Genomic DNA, 18,275 nt, shown 5'->3' on the forward strand with positions numbered 1-18,275 from the left:
AGCAGACAGGTGGGTGAGGCTGGCAAAGCCTGGGCACTCCTGGAAGGCAGCAACTCAGGGTGAAGGGCCCCTTCTGAGTCGGTCCTGCTGAAAGGTTGCCTTAGGGGTATGGCACCTGGACAGGTGGCTGGGGCAGGGCCTGAGGACCCCAAGAACGTTCCAGGCCTCAGCACCTCAGCCCTATGATCTTCCCTGAGAACCTCAGAGTCTGGGGACAGAACCCATGAACTGAAGGAGGGAGGGCAGAGGTGGTGACTGTCTGCCCCCAATGAACTTATACAAGTCCACCCACCTGTTCTAACTCAGGATAGGATCATGGACCCCAGAGAGTATGGAGCCAGGCCTGGGGGAGCTCGCAGTCTGCTTTCTGCCTGGAGCCCCACCTCCTGTCTTCCTTTTTGCCCCATTTCCCATCCTTACCTGCATCCATGGGATGTGGCCAGACAGAGGCCCCAGCGCAGTTCCCACTCCTCTGCCTCAGTTAGGAGCTATTAAAACAGTGCAGCTGACCAAGGCTTCTTTTCAAAGGGTCATCATTGTAGCAGAGCTCTTAGAACAGCACTAGGCACATAGTGAATGCTCAGTAAATGTTGACCATTAGTATTAGTGCTGTAATAACAGTGGTTGTGACTGAATTGCCTAGCATGTGAGGCTGGCATACTGAAGGTGCCTAACGAATGTTCAAAGCTGATGTTACTGTTATTGTTGTAATTTGTTACAGACATCACAGTGTCTGGTGCATAGCAGGTGCTAAATGAATGCTTAGTCCTCCTGGAAGGCCAAATGCATACATTTCCCATCTGGAAAAGAGGGACATCGAGGCACTCTCCCTTGCTGGGCTTTGGCAGGGAGAGGGAGGTGTGCAGCAAGGGTCAAGTTCTAGGTGGGAGAGGCTGGCAGCACTGCTCTGACCTCCCCTTCTGCACTCCCACCCCATTGATTCAGAGGACTCTCCCTGAGGTTGGGGTGGGGTGGGCAGAGACCATCTGGCCTTCCTTGGAGGAGGCTTGGACCCGGGGACCCAAGAAGGAGGAGCCCTGCTGGAACCTGCCTGCCTAGGTGGAGGTGGGCAGGGTGGGAGGGGTGGACTCGGGGAAGACCTGAAGGAGGTCCTTCCTGGAGAAGGAAGCCTGGGCTGTGCCCTGAAGAACAGGGAGTACTGAAGTGAAGGCAGAGCATGCGAGTTGGGGCAGATGATGTGGAGCCTGAGAGATGAGGAGACTGGGCCCTGGAGCAGACAGGGAGTCTGGGTCAAGCTGAGAGAAGCAACCGTGAAAGCCCTGGTCTGACAGGAAGTAGCCCCTGGGAGTAAACCTGTGCTGGGCTGGAAGCATGTTCTTCCACACTGCCCACCTTCCAGGGCCAACCCCTTAAGATGCAGAATGGGAGTGGGAAGTCCGGTGCAGCTGAGCCCCTGAGCCAGAGCTCTGCAGCCAGTCGCCCCCAGTTTGAGTAGCCTCAGTTGCCCAACTACCCAGGGGTTACCCTAGGAACCTTAGGAATGAGCCAGGATGGGATACCACCACCCCTCATACGTACATACCCCACGCCCCACCAAGCTGACACCAGCCCAACTGGGCAGGGCTTCAGTGCCAGGGAGGGAGGAGGCTGTCCACTCTGCCAGCCGGGACAGAACAGCCTCAGCCTCCTGCTGGCCTGCTGGCCCGAGAAGGACAGGGAGGGGCTCTCGGGGCCACCCTGGCCTGAACCCAGCCCTCTAGAGGATGGGGCAAGGACTGGTGCGTACCCTTCTCCCACCCTTTCACACTCCAAGCCTTTCTGAGAAAGAGGGAAATACTCCCAGGAGCAAGTCACTGGGTCCTGGGAGGTGTGGGACATGATGTCAGGGAGGAAGCATGCATTCAGCCACCAACTCCTGCAGCAACATACATGTGCACACACACATTCATGGGACTGCCACACGCAACCATGCACACAGGCACATGCAAACGCACTCAATGATGGCGGCAGATCTGTGCAAACCAGAGCCTGCACACATACCCTCCCTGGAGACCTGAGACACGGCCGTGCAGATGTCCTGGGTCACCTGCTGCAAGCCAGGCACTGTGCTAGGCACCGGGGATGCAGCCATGAGCCAGACAAACCCCAGCTCCCCTGAAGGCTGCCTTCTGACAGATACATCTAAAATCTAGCTTTTGCACTGAAGTATTTGCAGATCAGATTGTGTGATGTCTGGAGTTTGCTGGAAGCAAGGGATGTGGGAGAATAAAATATTGGTCCAGCCTTGATAATTATTGAAGCTGAAGTGTGGGCACTTCATTATACTAGTTTCTCTGTTTTTGTATATTTTTGAAACTTTTCATAATAAAAAGTTAAATACATTCACATAGTAATTGGCAGTTGATAATAAGTAAAATGAAGAAAAACAAGGCAGGGTAAGGGGTCAGAGGACTAGGACGAGGAAGGCTCTTCAGATTGGATGGTCAGGGAAGGCTTCTCCAAGGAGGTGCCACGTCCGCGCCCAGGATCCAAACCCGCCAAACCCTGGGCTGCTGAAGCGGAGGCGTGAACTTAACCACTTGGCCATGGGGCCAGCCCAGATTCTAAACTCTTAACACAGTCCACAAGGCCCCTCTCTGGTTTTGAGGATGCAGCACACCTGGAGCAGTGACAATGCCCATACTCATGAACTTGTGCCCCTGTGTAATCATGATAACCATCATTTGAGTGATACTGGGGGAAACTGAGACTGAGTGGTGACCTTGCCTGAGGTCCCCCCAAGGAATCCACCCGAGGAAGGCCTGAGGTGTGAGCCTGCATCTCTTCACTCTTGGGCCATGCCATCCTGTGTGTGATGGTGTGTGTGACAGTATCCTGCCCTGGACTGACAAATAACCATGACAGCCAGCAAGGAGTCTGATTCCTGTGAAGACAGGGTGACAACAGGGGACAAAGATCAAGGTCAAGGGGAGGTCAGGGGCCTAGTCGCAGGCCCAGCCCTGCCACAGGCCTTAAGGGGCTCACCGCATCAGTTTTTTCACTTATGAAGTGGGCCTGCCTCTATCCAGGGCTGCTCTGAGGCTCCACTCAGAGGCTGGGAATCCAGGCTGCTCCTACCTGAGCACTGGCTGTGTGCAGGCACTGTCCAGCTGATGTGCTGCTCACAGAACCCTCCCAACAGCCATCTGGAACTCCTGTGATAAATGGAGAAATGGAAGCATGGAGCATTTAAGAAACAAGTGTGTGAAGAGTAGGATTTGTGCTCCAGCTCAGCCACTGGGGGCCTGCCTCAGGTGGTGGAGGGAAAGGAACCAGGGGGCCTCTTACTATCTGGGGGGTAGCAGGGCTATCTAGTGGACCCTCATACTCACCCTGCCCAAAGCAGTCCTGCCAAAATGGCAGCAAGGCAGATCAGGTCAGCCCAGAAGATGTTCCAGGGGCCTTCCGGCTCCAGCCAGCCTCCACTTGTACCTTGGGCATCAGCCATTTGCCTCCCAGGATGGGTGGCCCAGGCCTGGGTCCCGTCTCGCACCAGCTCGGCTACTCTAGCACTTCCCTTGATGGGCCCCATTTCCTGGTCTGTACAATGATGTTGAGAATCTCTTGCATACAAGGTGGTTGTGAAATTCTGGCCATCTAGTGTCCACCACGGTGCTGCCTACACTAGGGGAGGGTGGAAGCCCCAGAGGTTGGGAGAGCTAGGAGCAGTGGGGACTTGGACCCCTTCCCAGGCAGAGCTGCATGTAGGCAGCCAGACCTCAGGTGACAGGGGGTTGCACAGGGTCTCTAAGCAGCCCGCAAAGCTCCTTGTGCTTGAGCATGTGGTGGGAGCTGTGGAGTGATGACCCTAAGCCCCAGAGGAGGCCACAGGCCACAGCAGGGACTTTTGCTAGCCCCTTGAGGTTCCTTGAGGCCCACAAGATAAAGGGGCAATTGAGGGAGCCCTGAGTGCCCAAAACAGAGAAAGGGCCAGACCCACAGATGCCTCAGGATGAAGATCAAAGGAGCAGATGGTGGGAAGGGAGGACGTGGGGGAAGATGACCAAAAGGCCCCATGCTAACCTAGGACCATGGTGGGCACCACAGGCCCTGAGCCGGGGTCCAGGAGCTCTGCAAGAACCCACGACAACGTTGGCAGCCAGGAAAAAAAAAAAGTAGCAGAACACTAAAAGAAGAAGCAAAAGAAAGGGAAAAGACGAAATCAAAATTAATAAAGTTTAATTAAATACCTACAAGACAAGACATTGTCAAGTAATAAACTGAACCCAACTCAAATCCGTATATATGATTTACCCTTAATGTGGAATTAGGCACATTTCATGTGTGTGATTCAGCCCCTAAAATTCAAAGTGCCAGGGGCCTGTCTATGGTCTTCAAATGTGCCATCTCCAAAATTTATGTGCATCCCTGGGGAAAGGAGGGATCCCTACGTTGGTTTCAGATTACCTTTTTTAGTATGTGGGAGAATGAGAAAGCAAAAGAGAAATTCAGGTCAGTGACAGAGAAATGAAGGGATGTTCCTCACACATGGTTATTTGTAAATGGAGATCCTGAGTCACTGTAGATGCCACCATGCAATGCTGTCGTCAGCCTCTTCATCCCTTGGGGGCTGGTGGGACTCATCCTACCCTCAAAGTCCCGTCGCATTTCAGCAGTTGGTTTGCCGGCCTCCCATTCTTACACACCTCTGGAGTGGACATCTGCCACCCCCTCTTCCTTCGGACCTACATGTGTTAATCATGTGACTTTAAGGAATGAAGCCAGAGAGCTGTGTTCAAGTCCAGCCCCACCTCGGCCTCACTGTATGATCCTAGGCAGGTCTCTTCATCTGTGAAATGGAATAATGATGCCTACCAGGGCTGCTGTGCAGACCAAGGAGGCCACCACTGTATGAAACACTGCTTTTTAAACAGACCAGACTGCATTTGGGGTTTGACTAACAAAACAAAACCAAAGGAAAAAAGGTTTGTGTTAAACTATGTTGAACCCTGGAGCAGGGTTTCACAATCAGCCCTTTTGAGCTATGTCTGGGGGAGGTGAATTTTTCTTTTTCCCCGTGGTCTTTTTGCTACAGCTCACCGTCTCCTTCTGCCCCAGCCAGTGGAGAGAGGTACTGGAGCTGAACTGGTGCGGAAGCAAGTTGGGGTAGGTGGTGAGCTGAGCAGGCTTGGCTCCCGGAGGCCTGAGTCAGCGGGCAGGCAGGCAGGCAGGGCGGGCCCAGTCCTCACATGCTTGGGGAGGAGATGGTGCAGGAATGTTCCTCCCGCCCAGGCCTGGGCCCTGCCCACCACCTCCTGGCTCCTGCTCGCGTAGATGCCGCAGCCTCAGCTCTGGCTCAAGAGATGGGAGATGCCTGGAGCTTTGTTGCCTGGGTTCAGCCAGGGGCCTTCAGAGGCAGCCTGGCCCAGGGGTGGGCAAGGCCAGACCACAGAGCCAGCCGAGAGCTGGGTGCTGGCCCTGGAGCAACCCCCTTCCCCACTGGGTGATGCTACTAGCTGCCACCCCTCACTAGACCTCAAGTTCCCCATCTGTGCAATGAGGAATGGAACTTGGTGGTGTCAGATGACAGATGAGCCCAGCTGGCTCCCTCAGAAGGTGGTGCAGCTGCAGTCCAAGTGCAGCTACATATGTGTGACACCTTTGCTATAAGCATGTATGATATTGTGGCCGTGTGTGTTTAAATGTGTGTGTGTCGCTGGTATGGCTGTGACGATGTGGCTGAGGCTGATGCTGTGAATGGATGACAACACGTTTGTGGACATGGCTGAGTATATGACCATGCCTATGTGTGTGTGGCCAGGTGTGGCTTATGTGCCTGAGGGCAGATTGTGTGGCTGTGTGGCTGTGTCTGCTTTGTGTTGGGCAATTGTCTCTGTGACTGTGGACATGTGGATGACTGTATGGCACTTGCCATTCGATAGAGGGGCGGGGCTAAGCTGAGCCTAGAGCCACCTGCCTCCCCCAGGCCTGGCTCTGCTCCAGGTGTGGCACAGCTGTGGTACAGCTATGGCATAGTGGTTCACGGCCCTCTTGTGTCCAGAAGGTGACAGGATGCAGGACCTGAGGGCTTCCTCCATCCCCAACCCTACCATGTGACCACAAAGCAGACTTCTTTCCTGGGCTGGGCCAAGACTGGGGATCGGGGTCCCCCGACACCCACCCCCAGGTCCTGGTAGCTGACCAGGGCAGAAAGAGACGCCTTGTTTTCCAACACCTCACAGAAAAGTGAGGGAGGGAACTGGAGGCAGCTGGGCCCAGCTCAGCCTGGAACATCTGCCTGGCATGTGACTGAGGCCAGCTAGAAGGCCCTGCCACCACCAGGACACCCACCCCAACTGGTCCCCCAGTCCCCTGCTGAAAGGGTTTCTGGCTAGCCCAGACGGATCTTAAATTCTCCCAACACCCCAACCCACAGAGATAGAAAGAAACCGGGGGCGGGGGGGCGGGGGGGACTGTGACATCCTCACTCCCCAACCACACATACGCCTCTCCCAGCCTAGAGACCTCAGGATGACTGGAGTAGGCCTGACCCATCCCAAGACATCACATTCTGATTCTTCTCCTGGGTCCAAGCCCCCCTGAGAAAACTGTCGGACCAACTTCCTCACTCTGAGGATGGGAGGAGTGGGAGGAAGGAGTACAAGAGGGTAATACTATTCCCAGGGCAGGAAGCATGAACGGGGACGGTCCAGGCACTCTGGGTTAAGAAGAGCATTCCCATCACCTCTGTGCAGACTGGCCTCAGGAAGGAGACCTCCTCCTGTGGTCAGAGTGCCCTCTGTAGAAGGCCACCTGGAGGTCAAAGCTGAGAAGAAGTGAAGGGCAGGAAGGTCCCTGGGTGGGTTGGAAAATGAAGGATGGAGGGCAGGGAGGAGGGAGGGGAAAATTCCACAGAAAGTCCCAAATCTGACCTAATTTTGACCCAAGGCCAGAGGCCCATTCCAGAAGTTCCTCTGAGGACGCCCTGTACTGAACGGGGAGCCTTTGCTGCCCCTGACCCCATCTCACTGCCCACGAGCTCCCGGGGCCCCTGGCCTGGTCAGAGCCTCCCCTGATGCCTGGACCCCAGCAGCCTTCCCTCCTCCGAGTCCCTATTGCCCTGAAAGAGAACTGTGGCTTCACCAGTGCACTTCTGTCCTGTGTATGAACATGCTCCTGTTCATCCTGCCTGGGGCACCCCCAAGGGCATGGCTGAGGGTCCTCCTCCATTTCCCACTTGGAAGCCACTTGGAAGACTGCTTGGAAAGGACAGTTTCTGAGCCCCACCCCCTCCCCTGGACAGGGCTTTCCTGGGGGCAAGACAGGGACACACCTCTGTGGGGAGAGCAATCCCCTGTGGATTAGACTGTCCTGGGCACAGCTTCCTATCCCTTCCTCATGCGACTCTCAGGCCTAGATCACTAGATCACAGAGCAGCACAGCCAACCCCCTGGCAGGACTCCACCCATTAGAGAGATGAGGCTGTGAGGTCTGGGAAGGGTGTGCATCCAGCTAGGGCCCATGGCCACCTCTAGCTCCCCAGCTAGCACCTCCCATCAGCACAGCCCTCACCCCAACTTTTGAGGTTCTGGGGTAAATTCTAGGCCCACCATGACCTCAGAATCTGGGCCAATAACTCCCAGGGACAATTAGGGTTCTATTCTTCCCCCACCCCTCATCTCCTCCAGACCAAAAGAAAAAAAGTCATGCTTTTGTTATCTTAATTGTAAAAGATTTATCAAGAAAACAAGAAAGAAAGAAAAAAGATTCAAGCAGCAGTAGTGGGTGCAGCCATGACCTCCTGGGGGGGCCAGTGGTGGCACCTGTCAGTTCCCCCAACCCGCTGCTGGATCATGCCCTGGCAGGGGAGGAGGGAGTGGCCCCCTCAAAGATGTAAACACGGGTGGGTGAGAGACAGCACAACCCAACCAGGACCTGGCTGGCATCACAGTGCGGCTGGCTGTGGGCAGGTGGCCCAGGATCCCTGGGGCAGTGGGCGGGCCGGCCCTGTGTTTTTCCCCTGGGTTTCCCACTGTGCAAAAGGAAGGATGCTGGGGTTCACAGGGGCAGAGATCCTGGGAGCCTGAGGTCCAAGCCTGCTCAGAATGTGGGAAGTTATTGCTGGTGAACTCAAATATCTGGTAACTTTTTGGGGTCCCCTCCAGGAAGGTGCCACCAGGGTCCTGGGGTCCATAGCTTGTCTCAGCACCTTGAGCCCAGGGAAAAGATGCTGCATGGTGCCCTAACCAAGGGGCAATGGGACTCAACAGGTGGAGAGGAGTCAGGAGGGAGTTGGCCTGCAGCCTCTCCTGCATGGGGTGGAGGTGGGGCAGGGAGAGGGACATGGTAGCAAGGAAGATCCCTCCCCTCTGTCACACAGGCCAGAATCCCCACTGAGGGGGGCCAAACTTGCTTGGGAAAGGTAAGGGAGAGAAGAGGGGTATTTTCATGCCTCCACCTTTGCTACACTCTTCGTCTCTCTCAAATGTCCTCTCCTCTATTGTCCCCATTATTGTCTGGCAAGTCTTTGTCATTCTTCAAGACACTGCTCAAATGTCACCTAGTCCATGGAGTCTTCCCTGACTGGCAGAATGAGTGGTCCCTTCTGTGAGCTTCCAGGAACTCCTGGCTCTTTGATGTCTGACCTTCACCTTGACTGGGGACTCCCTGAGGGCAGGCGTGCTGCAGCTCTGGTGCTCGGCATCTGAGCTGGGGTCACAGCAGGCCCTGGTGTCTGCTGAATGAATGAGGGTGGGTGGCCAGGTGAGTGAGTGCTATAGGCTCTAGGGGAGGCTAAGACCCTGGCCTAGCCTCAAGTGACTGACCAGCAGCCCAGGCCTCAGCCTGGAGGGTTCCTGGCCCCATTCTCACCCCTGCTGTGCCCCCATCTCTAAGGGGTGGGGACTTCCCCAGGGGTACCCATGACTCCTCTAAAACCCACCTCCAACTCCCCTAGCCACTACTGGTACAGGAGGTCTGGAGAGCAAAGTGTACTGCAGCAACCAGGCCTGGGGTGGGGAGGGGCCAGGTACACGCAGTCAGAGGTTGTCATACATGCGCAGCGTCTTCTCCAGCTGCTGCGCTACCCGCTGGTAGAAAAGGATCTGCTGGCGCAGGTAGTTCTGCATCATGTGCTTGAAGTCGAGCTCGCGGCGCTGGTGGAAGTGGTTCATCTCGGCCTGCAGGGCAAAGCCCACCACGCGGCAGCGCCTGCGAATGCCATCTGCCTCGTCCTGAGCCATGCGGCCCTCGTCACTCATGCGTTGGCTCTCTTTCACCTTGGCGAAGGCACCTGGCACAGGTAGAGTGGAGGACAAGGGAGGTTAGGGCTCTAGTCTCCCCAATTTGCTCTCTAAACCCTCCACAAGCCCCCTCAAGGGCAGCCAACACCCTCATCAAGCTCAACTCAGACCTCGTTCCTGGACTCCAGACCCACAGTCCAGCCACCTATGGCACTGCCAGCAGCCCACACCCCACCAGTCACAGCCCTGCTAGCTGTATTTATTTCCAGGACCAGCCTGTCCCTACCCACCACAGGCCTCAGCATCTCTGATACTGGCTCCTAATTCAGCTGAGACATTACCTCCTCCAGGAACCCTCCCTGAGCCCCCACTGCATTAGGTGCCTCCCAATGCTCCGAGGTGCCTTGGACTTCCCTCTACCACAGCTCTTACCACCCTGTGGTTTCTCTGACTGCCTCCCTTGGGCCTTTGAGCTCAATGTCTCTAGCACCCAGAAGAAGGCCTGCCCACAGCAGACCCTGATACATCTCTGCTGAACTGATTCAAACTGTTCCCCAATGGACTGCTGCAACAGTCCCCCAAGGGTCTCCCACCTCAGTTCCAGCCCCTGAGAGGCTCTCCACAGCACCTGAAGAGCAGCAAAGCTGGGCACCCATGGCTCCAAGCCTTCCCTAGCTCCCTATTGCCTACAGATCAAGGTTTCCACCCATGTGCCTGACCCGTGAGGCCCTCTGGAAGTTGGCCCTGCACCCATTCCACACTGACCCCAGGCTCTTTCCTACCTTCATATCTCTGCCTGCTGGATCCCAATGCATAATTCAAGGCCCTGATCAGGTGCCACTTCTACACTAGAGACTCCCCCAGCACCCCCCGGCAGAATGCCTCTCCTATCTCTCCTCTCCTGAGCTCTCCCCAACCCCATCACACTGCTGATTCTAAAATAGCACCTCAAAGGCCACCTGGAGTTCTCCTTTGTATGTGTCTCCCCCACAGACAGGACCTGGCCCCTCCTCACTCCAGACTCCAGTGGACTAGAGGAGGCCATTGTAATAACCAGCTGACAGATGGGGGTGGGGGATGAACCTGGGCAGGGGACCCAATTTGGAAGAATCTGGATGAATCAACAAGCAGTTGGTGAGTGAATCTCAGTTCTGAATTAACAGGAACTTGACTAAGCCACACTGAAGGCAGTAGGGCTGCTGCTGGCAGGAGGCAGTTGGCCTGTGCCTGGCACTCGCTCCTCCCAGGGCTGTAGGAATCTACGGTACAGAGAAGAGTCAGGAGGTGGGAAGGGTTGGCATGAAGGACAACACACTCGAGCACTTCAAAGCATCTCCTGCACACGAACAGCACATTCATTATCCACGCTCCCACTTCTCCTTTAAGGAGGTCTCTGAGGGCCTTCGAGATGTATTCTTTTTACTCTCACTCAAGTTGTCTGGTGCATTTATTGAGCATTTACTATCTTCCAGGCCAAGGCTCTATATGCTGGAATAACTCTGGATGCCTTCAGAAGAGGCAGTATCCATATTAGCTGGCAGGTGTGTGGCTAACTGGCTAAAAGTGGCACTTCAGGCAGACCGACTCAAGTTTGGAGAATCTCTACGGCTGCTTACACACAGGACCCCAAAGAACTCTACAGTCCCCAGCTCCCAGCCTATTCAGTCCTTCCTCCACCTTCCCTGAATCACCTCTTACCTCCTGCTCCATTCTGATTGCCCAGGCCTGGGCAGCAGAAGACAGATCACCCCATGACCCAGGGTGAGGCCTGAATAAGAGCCTTCAGAGCTGGAGAGGCCCTACAGGCCAGCTGTCCAACCCCTATGCCACTTCCATCCCACTACTGTACAGGGGAAACTGAGGCCCCAAAGGAGAGAGACTTGTCTAGGGGTTCCCAGCTTCCTTCCTGCCCCATAAGTGGGGATGCCTGGTCCAGAGGTATCCCTCCACAGTTGGAGAGTAGACACCACTTCTACTGCAAGGAGCCCAGGCTGGGTCCTCCAAGCATTTGTGTGGGGCCCCCAAACAATGGACTCGGGTATCTGAGAAGGTTCCAAGGGGTACAAAGGACCATAAGAAGGAAGGTAGAAAACAGCAGGACAAAGAAACTGGAGTTAAGCTTCAGCAAAAGGAACCTACTAGAAGAGAATACACTGAAATAGCCTGGATCCCACCTGCCTGAAAAAGTCTGGGTGCAGTGGGGGTGGACCTGCATTCAAGAGGGCTTTTCTTGCCCATGGTCTTGGAGAAAGGAAAGGCCCCTTTTGTCGATGAGGAGATTGAGGCCCAAATAATAGGAAGGAATCTATTGCAACTGCTAGGTATCCAGAGACAGACAGGAAGTCAGGGATGGGGGGCAAAGGCCACAAGGGTCGGGGGGAGGCAGAGGCCCCACCCTGCTCTCTGTCACCTCTCGACCCTGTGACTCAGATTTGGGTCCAGGACCAGCTAACACTAACATGCCCCAGAGATCTGCTGGAAGTCAGGGCTCAGGGCTCAAGCCTGTCCAGCATCCCCCCAGTCTTCCTCTTAGGACTCAACCTGAGCACTGAGGACCCAGGGGAGCCTCCTGCCCTGACAATTGTCCTGTGGGCTGGAGCCCAGGAACGGAGAAAGGAGGGTTGAAGCCTCAGAGATCCAGGGTCCCAGGCATGTTCCCTAAGCTCCCACCTAATCCATCTTATCCCCATCTCTTGGAGGGCGTTACCACCACCCCAGGTTGGAGACAGGAGGTCTGAGTCCTAGTCCCAGCTGTGTCACCTCCAGCAAGCCACTGCTCTTGCCTGGGCTGCAGGTTTCCCCACTGTCAAATGGGACAGGTGGGACTAGATGTGATACTGCTCACATTGGTACAATGCTTCAGAGTTTTCACATCCGTAAAATGGGATAATAAGAGCACTCGCCTTAGAGTATAGTTGAGGTTTAAATGAACTAATATGTATAAAGTATTTAGGGCTGATAGAGAATAAGAGCTCAAGATACTACGTGCAACTGAGTGAAAATGCTTTTCTGTCACAGCAAAAACCAGCTGTGGGTGGCTTGTGGCAATAGGATTCTCTTTGTTTACGGAAGCTGGGAAGGGGAGATCAAGGAGGGGTTAGATGATGGCCCAGAATACAGAGGCTGGACCACTTGTCCCTCAGGTAAGAGCTTGGTCCTGCAAGAGCCACTTTGCCTTGGCCAACCTGTGAGTTCCACGGCCCTTCCGTGCACGCTCTGTGGTCCTGGGCCTGCCTCCAGCCCACCAGGGATGGCAGCTGAGTGAGTGCTAGAGGACCCAAGCCTCCCTCCCTCATCCTTCCCCTTCTGGCTCATCTACCCCAGGCACCCTTGGGGCACTCCTTTCCCCATCCGTCTGGCACAGTAGAAACAGCCTGGGCTGTGGGGTCAGACACATGTGGCTCCAGTTCCTGCTCTGCATGTCATCCCACCCACTGGGCCTCATCTGTAGAATGGAGGGGACCGTACTGACCTCCCTGGCTTATGATGAGCCTTAGGACACAGCCTTGCCCTGGCTGGCTCTCAGGTAGGGACCACAGGACCCAGCTTGCCCTAGACAGTCACTGTTTCCCCTGTTGTCCCAGGGTAACTGTCCTAGGGCTCCTTGTCACCTCCAAACTGCCCTAGCATGGACAGTTAATTATAGGGTTGCCTTCTCTTAGGAGACCCCTGGACTGAGCTCCAGGGACTGGGCCAGCAGGCAGATGGGTTGGTGGGCCTCATGTCAGCGCCAACTGGGCTCAAAGTCCCATTTTACTAACGTGGACACCGAGGGGAGAAAACTCTTTCAAGGTCACCTCAGAGGCAATGTTTGTCCAAATCCTCGTTTCCTGATCCCACCTAGGCCTTCCATCTCCTTCCATCTATGGCCTCTCCCACACACTGGCCATCCATTTAAATGCTGGGACAGGCTGGACAGAATCCAGGGACCCAGGACCCAACCTTCCTGCTCTTTCCTCTGAGAAAAGGATCCACTCACAGGGCCACCATGGGACCTTCCCCTTGCCCCATGCCCAGTTCTGCCAGCCAGATTCCAAGCCCCTCTCCCTAACTTGCCCAACCACAGGCTTGGAAGTGGCAATGCAGAGCCCAGAACAAGGAGTAAGCCTAGAAGGGCTTGGCCCATTGGAGAGGGGTCCTCCACGGGAGGAAAGGTGGGTTGGCCTCTGTCTGAGGTTGAATGTGTCACCCCAGAGGACTGTTGGCCCCTCACTCTTAGAAACACCTCCAGTGGAGACTCAGAAACGGCCTCTCTCAGCTCTGTCTCCCCACCCCAGGGTCAGAAAGGCCAGTCCGGCTTCACTCCCTCCTGCTTCAATGTGAGCCTGGGAGCCCTGGGCATGGCGCTGCCTTCTCGCCCCAGCTCTGCCCTGGGTGAGGGTCCCCAGGCACTGCACGGGGGCAGCTGTTTAATCCTCTGGCCCTGCTTCCCTCCTCCTGCTGCCCTCACAGCTGCCCCCACAGGAACACGCCATCAAAGGAGCTGGTCGAACCAGCTTTCCCAGGCCCTAGCGCTGGCAGCAGCGCACGTGGCTCTACTTCCGCACAAGGAGACACTTGCCCCAGTGGGCCGGAGCCAGCCCCGGGCCACCTCCCCTACCCTATCCCTGCCCCAGAGCTCAGTCAGCACTAAGGTATCACTCTATCCTCGAAAAGACCCTCCCCAGGAGTCCCTTCCCCCACCCTCTTGAAGGGCTAAGAGCTCATGGTTCCACCCTCCCTTTTTCCACCCCTGGCAAAGCCCCAGTGTATAGTTGTATATCCTAGCTGTAAGTCATTCTAGTTCTTCTATGTGGGACGCCGCCACAGAACGGCTTCATGAGCAGTGTGTAGGTCCATGCCAAGGATCTGAATTGGCGAACCCCAGGCTGCCAAAGCAGAATGTGTGAACTTAACCATTCGGTCACGGGGCCAGCCCCAACCCTCCCTTGTTTTATTGATCATAAAATTAAGGTCCAGAGAGGGAAAAGCACTTCCCAGAGACACACAGTAAATTAGGGGCAGAGCCAAGACTAGAACTCAGGCCTCTGGTCTCCTGAAGCTGAAAGAAGAGGCAAGAAGAAGGGGTATGTGGAGATGAGAAAAAAGGGCAGAGAAGAGAAGGAGGAAGAGAAAGTGAGGGGAGAAAGGAGGCTGGGAGCTGGAGAAGGTCTAGAAGTCAACCTCCTGCTGAAGGAGAGCAGGGCTGGTTTACTCCAGACTCTCCTGGGTACCGAGGTAAGGGGTGGGATTTGCTGTCCCCCAGACTCAGTCCAGAGGCCTGCCTCCAGGCCCCACCCAGAGGAAAACTCCCCACCAAGCCAGGCGTGACCTCAGGGCCTAGAGGCCAGGGAGCTAGCCCCACGCCCTGCAGACGTTCTTCCTGAGTTACCAAGCAGCCCCAGGGAGGACCACACCTCTCTCCTGACATCTGCCCTGTCTGTTGTCCCAGGACTGAGCCACCTGCCGGGTCAGCCCCTGACTCACTGCTGAGGCAAGACGACAAGTCAGGCTCGGGAAGGGGGAGTTGGATGGGTCATGTGGATAGTGCCCTGGACCCCTGGTTCCTCCCCCAGCCCAGCCCGGGTGCCCCTAGGTGACCCGGGATGAGTCACTTCCCTGGCAGTTCCTTGACAGCCCCACAGTAACAGACAGGGGCCCATCCTGTTCCTCTCCCATGGAGGGGGCCGTGAGAACTGAAAACATGGCTGGCCTTGGGAGGCAGCCAACAGGGATGTGTCCTTAGGGAGGTGCAGGAGGAACGGACATTCCCAGCTGGGCCATGGACTCCCTGTGCAACCACCCTTCTGTGAACACCAGCTTCTTCATCTGCAAAATGGGGACAGGGACCCTCCTGCACACAGATAGGGAGCTCACAGATAGGATATGCAGCGGTGAGACCAGGCTCCGAAGCTGCAAAGGCAGGGAGGGGAGCTTGTGAGGAGTGGGAAGACAGGCCACTCTCTGTGCTCTTTGTTATCTGGGTCTGTGGCCGTCTCCCTCATGAGCCTGTGGGCTCCTCAAGGGCAAGGCCTGGGCCCTGGTCATCTCCGTATTCCCAGACCCAATCTGATACCTTAAAGAGCTCAGTGCATGATGGGTAAATGAGTAAATGAGACAGAAACAGAGAACATTAACGAATGAATGAACAAACAGACAAGAAGGTAAACAGCAAGCTCCAAGAGGACAGGGACCAGACCCTCCACAATAATATCCCTGCACCTGCCACATAGGAGGTGCTCAACACACTTGTGGACTGAATGAATGAGACAGAGACAGAAAGACTAGATGAGCTGCTCTCTTCTGTCTAGGCCATCCTCATATCCCCAGTGCCCAGCAGAGTGCAGACTCAGTAAGGGTCTCCTGCCTGCACTGGGTCTTACCTTTCTGCAGGTGGATGATGTCAGGGAAGTTGGAGAGCAGGCCCTGGTAGAGAGACAGTGTGTCAAGCATCTGGAAGAGGTCGTTCTTGGGCTGCTCAGCGAACATCTCACCAACGGCTTCATAGGTACGGCCCGTGTGAGAAATGGCACTGTTGAGGGCTTCAGAGCTAAAGGGGGGGTCCATCTGGAAGGCATGACTGATGGCCTGGAAGGCACTGCCAAGCTTCTGGAATTCCTTGCGGAAGCCCCCCACATGCTTGCGCACCAGCTCCGATGCTACAGTGCTGAGTTGCAGGACGCTGTCATCCATCTTCTTGCTGAAGGCCTTGAAGGTGTCCACACGGTCCTCCACATCCTGCAGGTCCTGGTGCTCTGTGGGGATCTGGAAGGTGAGCAGGAAGCTGGCACCCACCATCTCATCCTTCTCTGCCCGGCGTTTTCCCATCTTCCACTGCTTGTCATCCAGGCAGCTGAGGAAATGCTGGAAGCCCTCATACTGGGACAGCACAGGGTGGCTGGTCATGTGGTCCATCCAGAGGATGAGCCGCCGCTTCCGCTTCTCAATGAAGTCCTCCTCGAAGCGGCCTGTGGCCTGTTTCTCTGGCAGGTGGGGCACTGAGATGACAGTGAACTTGTGCAGAAGGCGGTTGTAGAGCCAGTCAAAGTGTTTGTAGCGCCGGTAGACAGGTGAGCCAGCATGGGTGGGTGTGAGCTTATAGGAGATGTAGCTTTTGATGCCCTTGAATTTGGTCTGTTTGGTGGGGTCTTCCACTGAGCAGGCGAATGGGTGGGGGTTGGCCTTCCACTGGGGCCCACGAGGGCCCATTTCAATGGAGTATGTCTCGGCAATCTTGGCCATCATGGGCACATCACCCAGGATGAAGGCCTCCACTCCAGAGCGCACAAAGCATGAGAAACGGTTGAGATTGCGCCCCACCACACTGCCTCGCTTGGCAGACGCCAGGCTGTCCTGCCGCTCCAGGGGTGGCTTCGGCCGGAAGGCCATGTGCTGGCTGGGGTAGGCACCAGGGTAGGAGAGGTTGAGTGGAGGGTGCCCGTTGGTGCCCAGCCCACCAGCCCGTGGCTCCTCCACCACTGTGCATCCATCATCCCAGTCATCCCAGTCATCATCATCATCTTCCTCAAAGCTGCCCTGGTTTGAGAGGAAGCCACTGCCCCCACCACTCCTGGAAGTGTTGGCCACACTGGAGCTGTCATACAAGCTTGCCTGGGTGCCCAGAGAACCTGCAAGGCTGCTGGAGTAGTTGGCATGGTTGGAGCTGGTGCCAGAACGGATGATCTCCACATAAGACGCGGGGAAGAGCCCTGTTTCACCACGGCTGTTCTGGCCCTGCAGCCAGCCATCCAGCGAGGTCTCACTGAAGATGACCAGGTCCTCATCCTGCTGGATGCTGATTTCCTCCTTGTTCTCGCTGCGGAAGTCATAGAGAGCTCGGCCTTTCAGTGCCATGGCTGGGCCAGTGGTAGAGAAAGATGAGGAGAGGGTCCTGCCCAGAACTGGGGACACTCACTAGGGTGTCCAAGAATGCACTAACAACTCAAGGCCTGCTACAGCAACTCAGTCTCAGCCCCTAAGGCGGGGTCTCAGCACCCACTGATGCTGTCCAGCCTCCTCTTCAAAACAATGTCCATGGCCCAGAAACTGCCCTTTCTGGTCTCCTAGCACACACATGTGAGCAGGGAGGGCTCATGTCCATAGTCTTCCTCCCTTCCCTTGGCAGTTCCTCACGGGGGAGTCTCTCTCTCCCCCTACTCCCAGAAGAAAAGTCAAGTGACTCGGAGAAACCAGCTCTGAGAGGGCAAGAATTCGACACTTTCCACTGGAATAATGTTCTAAAATAGAAGAGAATCACTCGGAAGCCACCGTTCCAGAAACCCCAGCAGCTCTGGCTCCCAGCTCCTTCTGGCTCCTCAGGCCTTGGGAGGCTCTCACATTCCTCTGCAAATCTGCTCTTTCCTCCTTCCTCCTCCTCCTCCTGGGCCACTGGGTTTTCAAAAATCCAGAAAATCCAAGGGGGGCAAGGAGAAAAGCAGCAGCCTTCTGAATCCAGTCCAAGAGTGGATGTGTCCGGCTTCACAACAAGCCAGGCCAGGAAAACAAGGACTGAGGCTTACACAACGAGCAGCCAATTCTTCAACCCCAGCGGCCCAGCCCGGCCCTGGGCCGGTTCGGGCGCCCTCTCCCCGCCTCCCAAGTGGCCAACCCCCACCCTGGTGAAGGAGAGGGCGCGACGAGCCGCTCAGGCGACTTTTGGCTACTAGCTGAGTGGCCTCTTTTGTTTGTCTAATTCCTCAGCAGTTTCTAAGCCTGAAGCTGACCCTGATCTGAGTCCAAGGACCCCCGTTCCAAGGTAACCCCCGCGGTAACCAGTCTCGGTGCGCGGGACCCCACCCCTGGCGTGCACGCACACAGTCAACAGGAGTTTGGAGAGTGAGCTCCCGCGAGCAGATGGTGCGCCCGGCCGTCTGTCCGTCCGTCCTCCTCTCGGCCCCGCGGGGTCTGGCCGGTGGGCGGCAGGCTGCGCCCCCAGCCCGCCTCCTCCTCCAGCACTCGCAGCCCCTCTGCGCAGCCAGCGAGAAACCAGCTCCAAAACAAAAAAAGGCGATTCCGGGAGGTGGCGTCCCGAGGAAGGAGGGAATAGCCGAGGGGGGAGGTGAGGGGTGGGGAGAAGGAGGGAGGGAGGAGAATCAGGCTGGGGAATTGGGCAAA

At 56.0% G+C, this 18,275-nt stretch overlaps 1 protein-coding gene across 1 annotated transcript; it reads right to left on the bottom strand.

Moving 5' to 3' along the window:
* Positions 1-6,430: 6,430 nt before the first annotated feature.
* On the bottom strand, positions 6,431-18,202 carry LOC124233099 (sorting nexin-33). Its single transcript, XM_046650211.1, has 2 exons — positions 15,545-18,202; positions 6,431-9,232 (listed from the first exon to the last, which is right to left on the bottom strand). The coding sequence occupies exons 1-2, from the start codon at positions 17,013-17,015 to the stop codon at positions 8,979-8,981; spliced, it is 1,725 nt and encodes a 574-aa protein (XP_046506167.1). The 5' UTR covers positions 17,016-18,202; the 3' UTR covers positions 6,431-8,978.
* Positions 18,203-18,275: the final 73 nt, after the last annotated feature.

This window comes from Equus quagga, unplaced genomic scaffold (genome assembly GCF_021613505.1).
Source record: "Equus quagga isolate Etosha38 unplaced genomic scaffold, UCLA_HA_Equagga_1.0 153_RagTag, whole genome shotgun sequence".
NCBI classification, from domain to species: domain Eukaryota; kingdom Metazoa; phylum Chordata; class Mammalia; order Perissodactyla; family Equidae; genus Equus; species Equus quagga.